The 18,428-nt window shown below is 35.8% G+C and overlaps 3 protein-coding genes across 9 annotated transcripts; 1 reads left to right on the top strand and 2 right to left on the bottom strand.

Annotated features, from left to right (window-relative positions):
* The first annotated feature begins 286 nt into the window (after window positions 1-286).
* On the top strand, window positions 287-4,886 carry LOC147848838 (ubiquitin carboxyl-terminal hydrolase 23-like). The gene is made up of 7 exons (XM_087338051.1): window positions 287-627; window positions 952-1,066; window positions 1,715-1,825; window positions 1,922-2,073; window positions 2,159-2,473; window positions 3,355-3,480; window positions 3,580-4,886. The coding sequence occupies exons 1-7, from the start codon at window positions 361-363 to the stop codon at window positions 4,138-4,140; spliced, it is 1,647 nt and encodes a 548-aa protein (XP_087194177.1). The 5' UTR covers window positions 287-360; the 3' UTR covers window positions 4,141-4,886.
* A 1,616-nt stretch (window positions 4,887-6,502) lies between these two features.
* Window positions 6,503-8,585, bottom strand: LOC147848837 (uncharacterized). Its single transcript, XM_087338052.1, has 3 exons — window positions 8,493-8,585; window positions 8,262-8,337; window positions 6,503-7,468 (listed from the first exon to the last, which is right to left on the bottom strand). Exons 1-3 carry the CDS (start codon window positions 8,541-8,543, stop codon window positions 6,894-6,896), a joined length of 702 nt encoding a protein of 233 aa, XP_087194178.1. The 5' UTR covers window positions 8,544-8,585; the 3' UTR covers window positions 6,503-6,893.
* A 5,584-nt stretch (window positions 8,586-14,169) lies between these two features.
* On the bottom strand, window positions 14,170-18,103 carry LOC147848836 (uncharacterized). Of its 7 annotated transcripts, none has more exons than XM_087338057.1 (4): window positions 15,846-18,103; window positions 15,469-15,640; window positions 15,249-15,340; window positions 14,170-14,593 (listed from the first exon to the last, which is right to left on the bottom strand). In XM_087338057.1, exon 1 carries the CDS (start codon window positions 17,922-17,924, stop codon window positions 15,927-15,929), a length of 1,998 nt encoding a protein of 665 aa, XP_087194183.1. In that variant the 5' UTR covers window positions 17,925-18,103; the 3' UTR covers window positions 14,170-14,593; window positions 15,249-15,340; window positions 15,469-15,640; window positions 15,846-15,926. The 7 variants fall into 7 exon arrangements, with proteins under 7 accessions (XP_087194183.1, XP_087194186.1, XP_087194181.1 ...); XM_087338060.1 differs by having other exon boundaries at window positions 15,469-17,479; window positions 17,622-17,751; XM_087338055.1 differs by having other exon boundaries at window positions 15,239-15,340; window positions 15,469-18,103.
* Window positions 18,104-18,428: the final 325 nt, after the last annotated feature.

The raw sequence follows: 18,428 nt of genomic DNA, 5'->3' as shown, positions 1-18,428 counted from the left end.
AGGAGCAGACAGACGATCAGTAAGCAGATAGACAGACAGACAGATAGACAGAGAGGGAGGAGAAGAAGAAGAAGAAGAAGAGCAGAAAGCAGAAAGCAGAAAGCAGAAAGCAACACCATCTTCTTCTCTCTCTCTCTCTCTCTCTCTCTCTCTCTCTCTCTCTCTATGCCCTTGTCTCTCTGTCTCTGCGAACTCTACGAGAATCGAAAGCAGCTGCAGAAGAAAGGAAGACAAAGAAGACAATAGAAGGCAGAAAGGAAAAGAAGCAGGATCGAGAAGCAGGCAGGAAACCAAGGAAAAGATCAAGAAGAAGAAGAGGAAGAAGAAGAAGAAGAAGAAAAAGAAGAGTTAAGGAGAAGAATGGCCACTGGCTCCATAATTCCTCACACCATCCACTTCAATCCCCATCAATACCAACATCACCAGCAACATTCTTCTTGCCATAACAATTCCAGCCCTAATTCATGTACCTTCTTCGATTCCTCCATTATTTCGACCCCATTGACAGCACACAGATCAGAATCGATTAGCATCTCATACAACATGTACAAAAACACAACGAAAAATGATGGTTTTGCAGATCATCACATCATTATCAGCATGTCGTCTCTGCCTCTTCCTCGAATTGTGAGTATAGATACACATATGGTACATATTATATATACATGATTCATATAACATATTATATCTACATGCGAATATGCACGTACTCCAATATGTAGAGCACATATGTAAACATCTACACCTACATTTACTACATATACATATACATATACACGTACACAAGACCCACATAATTTTCATGTTGTTGTTCTTCCTGTGATGCATTCTGATGCTCGTGTTGCCCTGAGGCATTCATGGTCCTTTTTCTGAATCCCTTTCATACATGGAAATGCTAACTATTTGTGGACCTGATTTTCTTTCCATTGTTGTGTCGTTGATTATTATCAGGGGTCTGGTTTATCAAACATGGGGAACACATGCTTCCTCAACTCTGTTCTCCAGTGCCTCACCTACACTCCTCCACTCACTCATTACTTACTCGATGGACTTCATAAGAGGACATGTAAGCTTTGATTTTCCTCACAAGAACACCTCTTCTGGTTCTTGCAATTGTATGGTCACAAGTTTATTCACTAGAAAACTTAAAACCCTCATTGACTAAAACGATGATTGAGTTTTCTGAAGTTGCTGGTGGAGAACACCTAAAAGGGAAAACAAAAAGTCTGGGAGGTCAAGAAAATAGTGCATCATATATATTGGAGTATAGACTACCAAATTTCTTGATGTAGATTTGTGTTGAATGATCATCAAGAGTAGGTTATCTGGATGAATCTGATATGTTTGGTACTTTATTGCGAATCCTGTCAACTAATGGTATCTCAAGGGCGTTGTATATGAAGAAATTACAAACTTTAATCTTTGATGAGATCGCAGAATCTTGATATCAATCCAATGAGGAACTTTGCATATATTTTTGCTCAAGATAAATATTGTTTTGGAAATCTGAACTGATTATTCCCTGTAAGAATGTGCCAAACATATAATGCCATGATCCTAGGACCTCTTACGTATCAAGCACATGCTCCTAACATTTTTAAAGTCATGCTCCTATGACATTTTATCTCAAAATGAAAAGAAAAAAGAATGTCGATTAACTTTCTCTCTTTCGGAAAGAGTGATAAGTTTATCCTTCGTTGTTTTATTTTTGCAGGCAAAGTTGCAGGATTTTGTGCCATGTGTGCTTTGGAACATCACGTAAAGGAGGTTCTCAGATCACCTGAAAGGATTATCTCCCCAACTTCTCTTGTGAAGAACTTGACCTGTATCCTATTATTGTGTTTTCTCTTATATGAAGAGCATTGAAACGTGCAGAAGGTATTTAATATCTTGTCCCTCCTTGATGATTGAAATATACCAGGCATTTCACGTTCTTTCCGAATGTGGCGTCAAGAAGACGCTCATGAATACATGAGGTATCTGATAGAGGCACTAAGAAATTGCTCTCCTATTGAACTACCTATAGGGGAAACTTTCATCCAAAGTGTATTTGGAGGACAACTAAGAAGCCAAGTATAAATGCTTTTTGGGAGATCTATTTTGCTTCTTTTTTTTATCCTTTTTGCCAAAAAAAGCTTATATTTTGGTTGATGGCTAGGTGAAGTGCGCTCAGTGCTCACATTGTTCCAACACTTATGATCCTTTCCTAGATCTCAGCCTTGAAGTTGTAAGAGCAGATTCTTTGCACAAGGCATTTAATCACTTTACTGCTGTAGAGGTCCTGGATGGAGACAATAGATACCAATGTAGCAAATGTAACAAAAAAGTACGTGCATTGAAACAGTTTACAATCGATACCGCACCTCAGGTTCTCACAGTACATTTTAAGCGTTTCAGTAGCTCGGGGAAAATAGACAAGAAGATCCAATTTGATAGAACTCTTGACTTGAAGCCGTTTGTAAGTGGGGGAGAGGTATGGACTCGATCCATAATGTTGATCTAATTTCTTATGAAATGATTACTTGTGTTCTGTAAACAATGGGCTTAATTGATATCATGTACGACATATCCTTTTGTGTCTTCTTTGATGCATCTGATAATTACTTCATACTCTTGTTCTGATCTTCGAACTTGCACTTAATCTCATTATTGTGCTCTATTTTCCTTATACAATTTTAGCTTGTTACACCTGATCTTGATCTACAGTCTTTGCCCTACATTTCATTTTAATTCTTATTTACTTTATCTAGTAAGTGCTTGTATACAATCTAGAATCTTGCACTTAATCTCATTATATATCTTCTTTTCCTTCTGTACTGATTTCTTATAAGAAATTTATAATTTGCACTATATCCTATTCTCGTTTTTTAGTTGCCTTATTAATTATTGCTGGTACACAATCTACAATCTTGCTCTTAATCTCATTGTATGTTCGTCTTATTAGCCTTCTCTAGTGATTGCTTGTAATCAATCTACAAATTTTCCCTAGATTTCATTTTTGTGCCTTATTTGCCATGTGTAGTTATTGCATGTATACACTTGGTCTTGGAGCTTTAGATTCTCATTTTATGTCTTCATTATGCGTACGGGTCTTTATCCCAAATCTGCATTGAATTGCATGGTACATGTTATTTGTTTGTATGTAGTTATTGCATGTATACACTTGGTCTTGGAGCTTTAGATTCTCATTTTATGTCTTCATTATGCGTACGGGTCTTTATCCCAAATCTGCATTGAATCGCATGGTACATGTTATTTGTTTGTATTCAATAATTTTTGCACCGATTCTCATGCTATATATTACTTTCCCTATGTAATAATTGCTGGTGATACATGTTTTGGACATCCCAACAGGACAAAGACTTGAAATACTCATTGTTTGCAGTCTTAGTACATTCTGGTCGTTCAACCTCTTCGGGACACTACTATTGTTTTGTGCGAACACTAAAAAATATGTGGCATCTCATGGATGATAGTAGGGTATGTTCCGAGTGTGTTCTAAATATTTAACTTGTTGGGTATTTACCGCATTCAACATTCGGCATTTGTCATAACAATTGATGGTTGAACATGTTCCAGGTTTCTGAAGTTAGTGAAAGGACCGTGCTTGAGCAAAAAGCATATATACTTTTCTATGTTCGGAACACGAAAGCAATGGAAACACAAAACATGAATCCATCTCACAGGACCATCAGTTGCAGTAGAACTAATGAGATTCAGTTAGATGATTGCTTGAATGAATATGGAGTTCAAGAGACACAGCTTTTCGAGTTAGATAAAGGAGAGATGATGGATAAAAGTGGACTGTCTTCTACATTTGTGAATAAAGCCCTTGTGACAGAGGTAGTTGACAATGCGCAAGTAATGGATGAAGGCTCATGTATCAAGTCTAGCACAACTAGTGAAGATGATAACTCTGAGTTAAAACATGCAAGCATAGGAATGAATAAGGTTAGTAAGCCAGAGATTGATGATAACAAATGTAGCAAGAAAGAAGATTCTCTGTCCTCTGATACTGTTACCACAGCTCCGAAACTAAGGCACACATTCTTTGAATCAGCAAGTCAGTATGTTTTGCATATTCTCAATGCATGCGAAAAATTCTGCTTCTCGTCTTGTTTTTGGCCAGCAGTTGAGTAGCAGAAATCACATGAAAAGTTGTCAATACATCAGCAAGAATGCATGCTTGGCTAAAGTTCCGAGTTCATAGCTTTTTTACAACATGACCGATTCATTTCTGAACCAAAAATGGTTTGAAATGACCAGCTAATATTAGTGTGTGGGTTCTTTCTAGACACTATCAAAAGTAACTTCAATCAGAGTACCAATGCAAACCAAAGTTCATATTTCTATTTGGTCGATTCATTTTCTGAACGGAAGAATGGATTAAAATGGCAAGCTATTGAAAGTAGTTCCAACAAGAATAGCTTTCTTCAGCCTTAAATATACATACAAGAATGAAGGCTTTCTCTGACATTCTGTTTATCTGACATCCCATGCTATATGCATTTTAAAAGATCCAGATAACTAACCCTAAATGCAATTCCCTGCTTTATGCAGTTTGACCTATCCAAATAACTACCATCCCTTGCTACATGCTTGTTGAAAATATCCATTCTTTTCTAGGTTTTTAAGAAATGGTTGACCGAGAGGAATTTGAATAGATGGGATGCCGGAGTTTTTTGTGAGTTCTACAGGGTAATGCCTCGGAGACCCGAAACTTGATTGGAATTACAGTAACATTGTGAATATTTCACCGTGTAGGTACTGAAGAACAACTGTTTGGTTCTTGCATTGAGGCCCCCTCCCCTCACTGCAAACTTTGTAACTGTGACAATATTATCCATGTACATATATGTATGTAGTATATATAGTATGAGGTGCTTAATATATTGAATTCCTTTTTAACATTTTTAGCGTTTTATCTTAACAAAATAGTAAATAGTCATTTAACCAAAGTATATATGTAAAGGAAGCATTGTAGTCATGATATTTTTCTTCCCTGGAATTAGTACTGATAAGCATTACCTTGCCAGAGAATTTTCATTTGTGGATTGATCAGAAGAAATATGTTTTTCTAATGAAACATGACAAAGCCTATGCATATTTGCATGTTTAGTAATTGGAAAACTAGTTTGAGTGTGCTATTATGTGTCTACACATTTGACCAAGTTTAAACAAATTTGAAGTTGCTCTACCCCATGGTGTGGTGGCATAGTTTTAGTTTAAGTATGACATTTCCATAATCTTCATAAGTCCATTTATGTAAATTTCATCAATATCAATAATGTCTTTGGGAGTATAGCCCATGTTAGAGGAGGGTGGATACTTGAGGGGTTGGTGTGGAAAACACTTGAGATCATTGCCATGGAAAGGGGTATTAAACACAGGTTAGTAATACTGAGATTTTCATAATAGATTAGTAAGTACTTTTCTTGTTACAAAACATGGGTATGTATATATGTATATCATCATTCACTAAGAGTAAGAATTGATGAGGTGTAAATAATTTTCCACTTTTAATCTTTATAAAGATGTTTCCTAAAAGTGGTGTGGAGATATATTTTCATTTTTAGATTAAAAATACACAAGATGGAAAAGATGACTAAGAGAGCACTGTAGATTATGAAAGATTATTAGAACACAAGATTACAACTTGACGTATACAAGTTCAGGCAAACAACTATTGGTGGTGGGGGGCTTTAAAGAATCTTACGGAAATCAAGAATGATGTTTGAGTACGTTTATGATTGATTGATTGTTTCTTAATGTCATAAGATTAATTAAAATAATCATAATTCATAGCTGTAATAGGCTACAATAATACAGACAAACATAATGCATTAGCCATAATGAAAATAAAAACTAAATATGCATTCCCTCATAGAGTTGTCCCAACATTTCATGTCGATTCCAACAAAGTTAGCTGTTATAATTGCCTGAAAGATTCCAACAAACTTGTTGACAAGATCTTGAGTAACTAGATGCTGGTGACTAAACATGAATACAAGGTGTCATTTAATAATAAAACTATCTGACACTTGGTCAAAACGATGTATTTTGTTTTTACCCAAGCTGCATTAAGTCTGATCCAAAACTCTTGCTCAGTTCCGTTTATGGATGATGATTAACAAACAGATATTGGTGGGAGGTCTAGGATCTGGCTACAATGGTAGTGACTACCAAAGAGAATAAACGTCTACTTGAAATTACTCATACTAATTATATCAAATTTCAGTAATCATCCACAATGACAAGTAATCATTAGTCCTCTCAAATAACTACTTTCACAATATACACATTCATATTCATGTGCACATGCGCTATCATATAAATGCATGTGCCTGTGCATATGTATAGACATGCGCTTTGTGGCATAGATATGGATGTGGATGTGCTTGTGTAAATGAGCATGCACGTGCTTATGAAAATGTTACATACACATGATATATATATACATGTGGGTTTATATACAGAGAGACAGAGACAGAGATACATATAATTGATACAAACGCAGCATAGAACATAAATGCCACCAGAGATCCTTTTTAAAATTTAACTACTCTGCTCAATTAGACATTATTTACATTGAAAACTGCTCTTGGATCTGCTTGCATTGCAGTATATGCCAAGGTTCCTGGTTATAGGTTTTGTTTTTTGGTGCGGTGTCTTTTTAACCCTCTTTCCATGTGCTTTGTCTTTTACTACCTATAGACAAATAAACTCAGTTCCTTTTTTGTCCATGATTCCTGACAGGATACCAGCTTTTCTTATTTCATCTTCGTGAAAAATATGGTGACTAATATAATTTGGGTTATCAAAAAGAAATATTGGGGGGTGGCTACAAAGACTAATTTCATAATGATGGTTAAAAATAAAGGAAAAATGAGGTCCTACATGATAATGCAATTGTTGGCATTTTCATCACTAAACATATGGGTTGCATACTCTGCAGATTCCATGGTGGTGGAATAACCTGTCTCAACCATCATCGGGGCAATGTTCCTATTAGCCATGTTTTTGTTCATACCCGGATCATTGAACGTATTCACACCCGATTCATAAGATGAGCCCATGCCTGCACCTGATTCATTTGATGCCTCCACACTCAGTTCCATACCACCACCACCTTTCTTCTTTTTACCACCTTGACCATTGTTACTGCTATTGCTGTTGTTTTTGTTGTTCTCTTGATTTTTGCTATTTGGTTTCTTATTTGTGTCATCATTGTTGTTCTCCGTTCCATTGGCACCCTTCTTCTCATTCTCTTTTGCTCCTATTGTCTCATCATTTGCTTCCTTCTTGTCTCCTTTAGGCTGTTCCTTCCCTTTGCCACCACCACCGCCATTTGGAATGAGCTCAGCCATTTTGCCTGCCTTCTCGAGCTTTTTTATGAGCACTGCAGAGTCCATTGTGCTTGTTATAGTCACTTTTCCAAGTCTCCCATCCACATCCACAGATTGCACACCTAAATTAAACATATGAAACAATTTAAGAGATATTGAGCTCGAAGAAAAAAACCAAGCAAATTTATGTGGATGAGATGTGTACACGTACAAGATATGTGTACAAATGCAACAGCAGCACATGTATGATGCCACAAACCCTGATATAATTTATTTTCCTATGTGTAGGTCAAGCTAGATTATATATACTACTTGGATGCATGTCCACGCCCATGTATGCATGCATCACATTAAACACTATATATACATTTGCATATATATATATATATATATATATATATATATATCCTTAAACCCTTAAATCCTAGCATAGGCTTCCATTAGTGTGCATATCCCTAAACCCCACTATTACTATTGCTGCTTCTTCCGCTTCATTAACCCAACTGATCAGCAGAAACATGACAATACGATCACCATACATGATCCAAGGGCATAGCGCTCCTTTTATATTACTCTGCATTTCATATGGTAATGGACAAGTCAACAATGTTGATCTACCATGATATAGTGCCTTTCACTACGTCAACTGCATATCATTACAGCATTTCACATGGTAAATGGAGACGAAAGCAATGATACTGCCATGATATCCAACACATATCAAAGTAGTTACTTATTTATGCGGACACATAGACAAGGGCATTTCCATTGACATCGAGCTTTATATTACTGCGTATTTCACACGGTAATGGACATAAGGTTTGCACAATGCAGAGTGACTGACAAAATCAAAGAGAAATAATGGCTTTAACTCAGAAAAGCAGAAGAGAAAAGGGATCAACAATTACTTTTTACCTTCAATGCCGTTGAGAGTTCTCTTCACTTTCTTCTTGCAACCTTCACAATGTATGAATACTTTCAAATGGATGGTCTAAAGGAGAGCATCAAAAGAGACAAGAGAGATAAGACACACTGAGCTAAAATGAGGCAAAAACATAGAATGAGAGAAGGAGGAGGAGGAAAACACCGAGATCAAAAAAGAGAGAAGAAATATTAGAAAAGAGATGAGAGGAAGGAAGCGAGTACCTCTACTTTGGTAGGATTTTTCCCACCTTCTGTTTTCTTGTCATTCGCCATCTCTCTGTCTGGGAACTCTGTCTCTCTCGTGAAGAAGAAGAAGAAGAAGGTGCTCACTGAAAGGAAGGAATTGCTCTGTTTTAGTGACTTTGGGTTTTACTTGGCCAAAGAAGGTTTTGTTATGTTTTTATATACATATATATGTATATGTATATGTACCATGCAATTAAGTTGGGGAGGTGACACTAGTTCGATCGAAAGAAAGATTGGAAAGTGAGTGTCCGGTCGCAAAACATGGCCATGTACACACGATCCCACTTTCGAACCTCGTGACTCAATGCAATGCGAAGAGTTAGATAGTTCACATGTTGATGGCAATGGCCGATGGCAGGGAGTCTTATTAGGTCATATGCTGACACACGATGACCATAAGTTGTACGTACAGAGGGCTTGGTGGGCCCCTGTATCTTTTAGTCCTCATTCGAGCGCTTCGCCTCAAGACTGAATTGAAGATTAGATGAACAAAATAGAAAGGCTCAACCTCCAACTCCAACTAAAGCTCCAACTGCAGCTCACTCACCTTGTAATCATCGCTCCAAGGATTTGCACATTTGCCACTTTTGTTTCAAACAAATTTGTAACAATTCATTGGCACCTTAGCCAATTCATTTGTAACAATATGTAACTCATTCGAAATGAAAGTGGCTAAGGTACCAATGAATTGTTACAAATTTGTTTGAAATGAAAGTGTTTACTTTCATATGGTGGGGGTTACTCTTGCAAAATTTCTAGTTGGTTCAAGAATTTAGAAGCTTGATGTACAATGGATTTAAGAGACTTTAGGTACTCGTCCCATTTTGAGGTAGGGAAAAAATTGCACACAACTTTACTTCAAAGTGTTTGTATGTCATATATGACCTTGGTTCGTAGTCCTTTGCTGGCATTGGTTCTCACTCATGCTTGATCATTGTATGAAAACTCATATATTGACCCTTATGTGATAAGTTACAAGTCTCTTAAATCCATTGTACATCAAGCTTCTAAACTTACAACAAACATAGAAGGAATAAATAATGACAAGGTTAAGGTCAGGTTTTTGGGAGAAAGATATTTGCTTCAGGGCTAATTACAACTTCTCCTTCCCAACAATATTTGCCCGGTGATTGTTACACTCTAGGTGGTTCTTATTCATGTCATATTCTTGTTTGAAAGAAACCTTAGAAGCCCTACCCATGCTTCAACTTGTTCTTGTATGATTTTCTACATAAATGTTTTGTTTGCTAGGCTTTATCTTTTATTGATATGTTACTATGGCTGAACGTAACCACTTTCGTTTCAAACAACTTTGTAACAATTCATTGGTACCTTAGCGAATATTCACTAGATTCCTCGTTACATACGAAATACAAAAACCTAAATTTCAAAGAGACACTTGCACTAGGTGAGAAAACAACAATGTTTCTCTATATCTAATATATGAGCTATATCATTTTGTATAGAAGGGGATACATTGTGAGAAAACAAATTGCAAGGTCAACATATGACAACATTATTTCTAAACGGGATAAGTTGTTAATGTTGATGTAGGGAGAGGCAAATAAGCATAAAGACCATGGTAGAGGTATCAATTCCTACATGTCACTTGTATAAACTCCATATCCACTTATCTATTGAGTAGGACCTCACTTTGTTCGATTTACCAACTATTTAGGAGACACAAAGACTGAAAGAGCACTCCTAGTACACCATCATCTTCTTGCTGTGATTATTCTAGAGAATTCTATCTTGTCAGTCTTTGACTTTGGAGTTTATAGGTTTTTTTTGTTGAATTTCTCCCACACAATAGATCCTTCATTGCAACACATTCTAATTTTATCCTACAATTTGTTTTAGAATATGGGCCCTATGTTCCACTTATAAATCCTTTCCTTTCGGTCCATACTCCAAATTTGTTTCATCATTTAAAGATGCAGCAAGTGTGGATTTTGGAATATCATTCCACTATGCAACTGAGACAACTTGAAAAGGCTTTCTTATCATCATGAAGCCCACATGCAATTGATGTTTTCATCCTTTTCTGTTGCACGTACGGTATGCACTTATTTTGTTTCTGTGTATGAACGTTTATTTGACTCTATTGCAAACCGTGTAATTCTACTCATATTAACCTGCACTTTATGCTTGTTGCCAATAATATGAACCATAATAATTATTTTGCATCGATTTGTTAAATCTATACCCTATGCATATGGTACATTTCATAGTAAAGTTGAAATAAAATCGTATCTATACATATACATGCAATTATAATATACCAACTTTTTTTTTTGTTGATCTCCTTTTATGAAGCAAGATATTTATATACCTTATCATATGAACGTCCCTTAAGGTTAGAAATGAACTGTATGGTAAATTTATGCAATTCTCCCTCCACATAGCATAATTTTGCATAACATGACATAGGACATGCAAACGTTGCGTGGTACACGCGCTACAAAAAGAATCTTTTGAGTACACCTTCAAACTATTATATGTCTTGGATGAAGAAAGTAAAAGTCCCAACCAAAATAAGTATCATTATGTTGCAAGTGCAAGCTGATTTTAGTCAACGTCAAACCAAAGATGCATTTGGCTACATCAAAACTATAATTGTAGTTATTTAAAGGTAAAAGCACAAGAATATTTCCAAATTTTTAACTTTTTACTAGGATGCCCAGATGCCCTAAAACTACCATAAAAGTCATGGTACATTTTAGGTGGCACAACTAATCATCCCAATTATTCACTACTTGTGGTTAAGCTTAATCAAATGTTGATCAAGTTAGTGAAGGGGGTATTAAGTTTAATTAAATAACATTTAAGTCCAATTAAGTAGTGATGTCTAATGTTTATTTGTCATATATGAAAGTTGAGGAATATTCTAGTAATTTATATAATTGTGGATGTCTCAAATTTCAATAATCTATCAAATATAGGGTGCTAATAGATGTTTTTGCATAATTTAAAAGTAAAGATTCTCATTAATGTTCGCACTATCCAATCTTCTTTCATTTCGGCACTAATGGGTACTAGTTATTTGATATCTCTAAGTGTCAACATAAAGTAACAAATACTAATATGAATGAAGCTTGGCATACATCCAGGTATTGATTGTGACCTTATACTTTGTCGATGTGTGTGTGCATGCTTGTATAATTGTGACATATGCATCTGTGCACAAAGATGTGACAAGGACATGAATTCTAAGCATGACTCCACTAGTTTGACTAGTGAAAACTACTTTTTATTGTCACCATCACTCCCCAATATATAACTAACTTATTTTCAATTTGCTAGAATATTTCAAGCATCTAAGGTTTCTTGGTATAGTGGACCTATGGCCTAATTTAATTATCTTTCACACACACACACACACACACACACACACACACACGAAAAAATTAGGGCACACAAAAAACCTCACATGTGGGCAATCTCTCAAAAGGGAAAAGCACAAGGATTCACCTCAATAACCATACACCTTGTTTTTGTGTGTGTACATCCTGAGCCTTGAAACTTGAACAAATATAATTAAAGTCATCAGTTGTACCCTATGCCAAATGCACGATGCATAAATATTGGCCATAACAAAATGAACATGCAATGGCTAACCCTACATTCAACATGAGAATTTAGCATGAATCTTAAACAAACTAATCTGCATTTGTGAGCATCATGACCTCACCAACCAAACCATTCTACAAGGGCCTCTCTACATGAGCCTTTAGTTTATTTACAAATGTTAAGGCTCAACCTAGTGGAAAATATATCAGAATAAACCAAAACTATTTGAACATTAATCGAAGTAGCTCATACAAAGAGGAAAGGATATCATCAACAAACGTTGAGCCACAAACTGCTTTCCCTAGGGAGGTAGAGACCAACAATTTCACTATCCAAAATCTGTTTGATCCCAAATGTGTGAGCATAGGATGATTTAGATTGGAAAATAACAAAGGGGTTAGGTGGCACCATTGACATTGCAACCAAGAGGCCCCTATGGTTAATATTGAATTGTGACTAAATGCAATGTTTTCAAATAAAGATATGTCAAATATGTGTTTCTTGAAACCATTTGTATCACACCACCATTGAACAAAAAATTATGGTGGCGTTATATCTACTTGTGAAAATGAGAGACACCATTTGTGACTGACTCCAATACATTCCATAAATTGTGATAATAATGTACAACTGTTATGGTCCTAACATCTTTCAATACTTAAATTTGAAGCATAACAATCTTTTGCACAAAGATTGAGCATAATCCATGAAAACTTGTATTGTTTAATGTATGGATATGGGTAAGTTGAGAAGAATAGGTTGAAACAATACTCCTTGGTGTTTAGTAGCTTAAATAGTCTTGTAGAATCTACCAACCATAACCATAAAGCCTCACGCTTACATAGTTGCCCTCCAACCTTTGCAATCCCCTTGAAACCAACTCACATGTGACAAAACAATACAAAATCAATTGTTTAGAACATTGCACCAAATTAACAATAAAATAGTAGTGGGATATCTACATGCAATATGACATAACAATTAACTTTATGGAGTCACGACTTGCACAATATTTGCATATCCAAGCTCATCTTCAAATATATACTCTCATTAGCATTTTGTTAGGATTGATAATAAAATGACACTAGATTTTGACCATACCCACATGCTAGTAAGCATACTTTTTTTTTTTTTTTTCAAGAAAGATATACACCTTAGTATATTACTTGAGAAATGTACATATATAAAACAGAAGGAGACATTTCATCTCACCTCTATTGTAATACAAAAGCTAATACCAATATCTGATCAAATAGATGATATCATATAAGAAACGAATGGAGCACAATCTACAAGCTATGTAATAAAAAAGTTGTATCTGAAAATATGTGGGTATAGTCAAAATTTTGACTTCAACTATTTTCTGATGCTACCTCATGCAAATTATGTGATGTAAACATGAAGAATGTGCCTGTAATAAACTAATGGGCTCATGTATGTACGGTGACATGATTCTAAATCCAATATCAGGCAAATTATGATCAAGGAAGAATGTGGAGAATATAGATTCGAAGTAATGAGAATGATAATTCACACATTCCCATCCATGAAATCATTGGAGAAGTCTGGAACACAGATCTCCTAGGAAAATCCCTATTGAAGAGTCCTTTAATAAGTACTATTGTCCTACATCTATATTTATGTTGCAATAGGGTTTGCAAACAAGGTGCTCCTCACTTGAGGGAAACCCATTATCTGCACTATGATCAATGAAACATTTGTATCTCTCCAAAAGAGACCCTTGTTCAACACCTTGATCCTGTATTATTATTCTTATCTAACTACAATCAGGGAATCAAATCTTGTAGCATGTGTGATTGATTCCTCATGATATTGATTTACTAAAGCATCTACCTTGATTGCATATAGACCCTCATTAATATATAGAAATAGCTGAAATTTTACAACTGCATCGAAGATTGTCCCCAGCCTGTTGATACAAACAACTCATAAAGTACAGATTTGAAGAGTAAATGCCACATGATCATTGGATCAACCACACATCATCTCAAATACATTGAAAGCCATTCATTACAAAAGGAGTTCTCAACCCATATCTTCATTTTCCTCCATACACATACAATAAAGAAATGATTTTTTTACTCAGTGCTGTTAGAGAGCATTCTCATCAAAATTGACCAAACAATGCCCCTTCTGAGCTTCAATTTAAATCTACCTTCATACATAAAAAGCTTAGCTCTTTTTATTGACAAAGATCTCATTTCCAGACTGTTATTGATAGACTTGTTTTGAATTAATGAATACTTTTTTACAATCGATAATAGAACTATTTCTTGAATAGCTTTTATTCCATTAGCATTTAATCGACCACTTCTTGAATAGATTTTTTCAAGGTAGAGTTACTGTTGCACGTGTCCCTACCTAGACATCCTGATTGTCACCCAGAATGACAGGACTAATAAGACATTGAGCTTCCAATGTGGAAATGCGGCAAGAAACATCTTAGCACCGAGCTTGCTCTAGATGCAACCTTTTCTTACTTCTTCCTAGAACAAATGAATAAATAAAATTTCATTTTGCATCTAACAGGGACAAAAAAGCATGCACAATGTGTAGTCCTCCGTGCATCCAAACAAAAGAAAACGATGAGACCCAAGAATATGTAAAAGAAAACGTGTTGGAGTCAACCAAGTATCCCAAGAAAAGGACATTTTATGTTAGATCACAACAATGACAATGCTGTAGTGCAAAAAGGTTATCCACGTCCAAATCATATTTAAATATGATGCTTTATAGATTTACTTAGATTACAAAATTGTTTCAAAGTTGAAATTATAATACATTCAGATACTGATGCTTTAAATTTTGGTTTATGTTAGGAAACAGTTTCGGGGTTTTGGTTTTTCGAAGATGAAACCACAGAAACGTTTCTGGAGTCATGACACAAACACTAAAACATTAAGAGAAATAAAGGAGAATCCACCAAAGCAAACAAATCAAAAAAGAAAGAGAAGACGACAAACCGAAACACACAGAAACGTTTCTTGAGTCATGACACAAACACTCAAACATTAAGAGAAATAAAGGAGAATCCACCAAAGCAAACAAAACAAAAATGAAAGAGAAGACGACGAACCGAAACACAGAGAATATGCACACTAGCTAGGTGATAAACTAACAAGCAAGCATACCTATACTTACTTTGTAACAACATTAAATCATTGAATTCTACTCCCCTTCCTCTTTCGTGACCAATTGATCTGAAATTTGTAGCTTGTTCAGCCTTTGTCTATCTGCAGTCAATACACAAAACATAAGGCATAAGTGTTGCATTAAGACCATTTCTAAGTCTAAAATATTTCCAATGAAATCTAGAAAAGAGTTCTTAACTATTTAAATGCTTCAAGAAAAAAATGCTTACATGGAATGGAGCAGCTTAAGAAAACTTTGGAAAAAACTTTTGAGCTCTTACTCAATCAAAATGCCGTCACTAGACTGGTTGGATGAAATAGCTCATACCTTTCTACTCTCTCATATATATATATGTGGGGATCGATAGACATAGTTATCCATCCTGGTGGTCTGAAAATAACCTAATAGCCATGAAAGAAATCAGCTAATATGTTAGAATCGAGACTGTATGTTCTAGATTACTACAGCAAACACAATGTGAATTATTGGCATGTATAAGCTCATAGAATGATATCCTACCATGTTTTCTAAAAGTTGACTACTCAGAACAGCACATATAACATGATTTGCCCTTTTCTTAGATGGGAGAAGAAAAAAGAATAATACCTGAATAAGGATTACCTTTCATATGGTTACATGCATTTATTTTCTTGAGTAATACAGTCTTGGAAAATTGCCTGCATATGGCTAGGCAGACATCTTCCCTTGAATACGTAACCCTGACAAAGCTATCATAACCTTATGCAACTCACCATGGCTCAACCAAGTGTGAAGAATTTTCATGCCTCCTGACATCGGCTTGAAAAACTCACGCGTCATCATCCTCTCAAGAAGCTTTATTGCAAGTGAAAAAGCACCGCATTGACAGAGGTAAAGAAATGCTTCTACAAATGACAAAATTTGTTGTGGAGGAACTCTATCCATAGATGTGTAGAAAAGAGTGATGGCACTAGAGAAATCGTTTTCATTATAATCCCAGTCCTTCGAGGAATCTATGGGTAAAATCTTTTCATTCACCATCATGTCCTCCAAGACCTTATTTGCCATATCAAATTTGCCTTGTTCACAATATCCAAGTATCATGTCATAAAAGAACTTTGCATTAGGATAGAAACCCGCCCTCATCATTGCTTCCATAACGGTATAAGCATCCCCTAACCAATCCTTTCTATAAGCAGACCCTATAATCACTTTATAAAGAATGATATCAGGGACTATCTTGTTGTGAGGAAGTCCATTGAACCACTCCATAGCTTCTTTGATGTATCCACCTTTACACAGTCCATCTATCACTGCCTTGATATTTGCAAGATCCAGTGTGCTAGACGTGTATTTGATCAGTTCTATCATTACTTCATACGCTTTTGAGAATTTACCCGATTTGGAGAGACCATTTATTAGAGCTCGGTAAGTTATCAGATCAGGAATGCATCGATTGCATAGCATATCATCTAAAATTGTATGTGCCAAGTCAGCCTTATTGGTCTTACACAGACAATCTAGCAACATTGTATATACAACAGTGTTGAGATGGATTTTCATCGCTAAAGTCTCTACCATGAGTTCAAATCCCGCTTCTAACTTATCTGCCTTATAGAATCCATCCATAAGGACTCCATATGTAATAATATCAGGAACACATTCTCTCTTTTTCATCGCAAGAAATGTACTCCAAGCTTCATTGGTCTCATGGGTCTTCATGCATCCATTCATGATTATTGTATAGGTATGAACATTTGGAAAACAACCAATCTCTTGCATTAAGTGAACAATTATACGAGCATCGACCATTCGCCCAACCTTAGACATTCCATTGATCAAAATGTTGTAAGTAATCACTGTTGGAATACAACCATTCCTCATCATATTGCCCATTAGAATGCAAGCTTCATCTACTTTATCTTCTTCACAAAGACCCTCCATCAGAGTGTTATAAGAGACCACAGAGGGTGAATATCCACTAATAACCATCTCTCGCAACATCAATGATGCATCATTCATCCTTTTTGCTTTCAGAAGGCCATCAATTAGAGTGTTAAAAGTATATGAATCGGGAGTCGGGCCAACTTCAAACATTTGGCTATATAGTTCTTTCACTCGGTTCCATGCTCCTTTCTTAACATAAGCATTCATGAGTGCATTATAGGTCAAAGTGTCAGGAATACACCGAAAAGCTCTCATTTTGGCAAAAGTAGACCAAGCTTTGCGTGTTAAACCGGCTTTTCCATAGCTCGAAATGACTATATTAAAAGTGGTGGTATTCAATTTACACTTATCTGATCTCATTGCAAGCAAAAGCTTCTCTAAGAATTGAAATTCTTCAGCATAACCAACAAGCTTGAGTATAGAATGATAAGTAACAGAGTTATGTCTAAAACCTACCTGTTTTCCAGCCCAAATGAAGAATCCAACCGACGTATGAATATTCTTTATCTGTTTAAGGGTTTCTTGAACATGAATCGTAGTTAATTTACCAACTACAACATTCTTTAGCATTTGTTCTATATCACCATCCCAACATCGATCCTTCAAAACACTGCAAATTGCGTGTATCTCTTCTTGTATGTTAGTTTTTACGACACTCTCAGATATCGGTTTGACTTTTGAAATGATGAGCTTACGCTTGTGTTCTCCTTTTCCATAGCATCTTAAATGTTTGGATTTGTGAAGGATTGATGCTGCCATAGCTAGTTTCCTTCTAGCTGTAGAAGGACAACCGAAGAAACATTAACGTTATATCAGCACGTACTACATTTTCATTCACGCAATGTTAGGAACCCTAAAACACTGCACAGAACAGTTAGAAACCCTAAAACACACTTAGTGATTGAACAGGAGGGCTGGAAGAAAGGTCAAGATTTAATAGAAAAGATTGTTCTTTATCTCCATTATGCCCCTCAGCTCTGCTTATTTCCCGAAATGCCCTTGGTTAAAACCTTTGGCAAATAGGAAATTGCTGAAATAAAGCCAATAAATTGTCCGTAGAGGGCCTCGCAATGGCATTCAGGAAGATAACAAAAGCCTCGGGGAATCTTGGGAAATGAAGAGAAAACTCGAATATATTTCAGTCTTTGTCCTAAAATTAGATAGTAGAAAGAAATGGATTCTTAATGAAGTCGTCTTTGGAGTTATATTGGTTGGACACTTCTAACTCTTAATTAGAGAAATGGGGTCCTAGTGCAAAAGGTA

This window comes from Azolla caroliniana, unplaced genomic scaffold, assembly GCF_043228905.1.
Source record: "Azolla caroliniana isolate FFs.n. ecotype wild unplaced genomic scaffold, voAzoCaro1.0.p SCAF_203, whole genome shotgun sequence".
Classification (NCBI taxonomy): Eukaryota; Viridiplantae; Streptophyta; class Polypodiopsida; order Salviniales; family Salviniaceae; genus Azolla; species Azolla caroliniana.
This window is presented reverse-complemented; position numbering and strand designations above follow the sequence as displayed.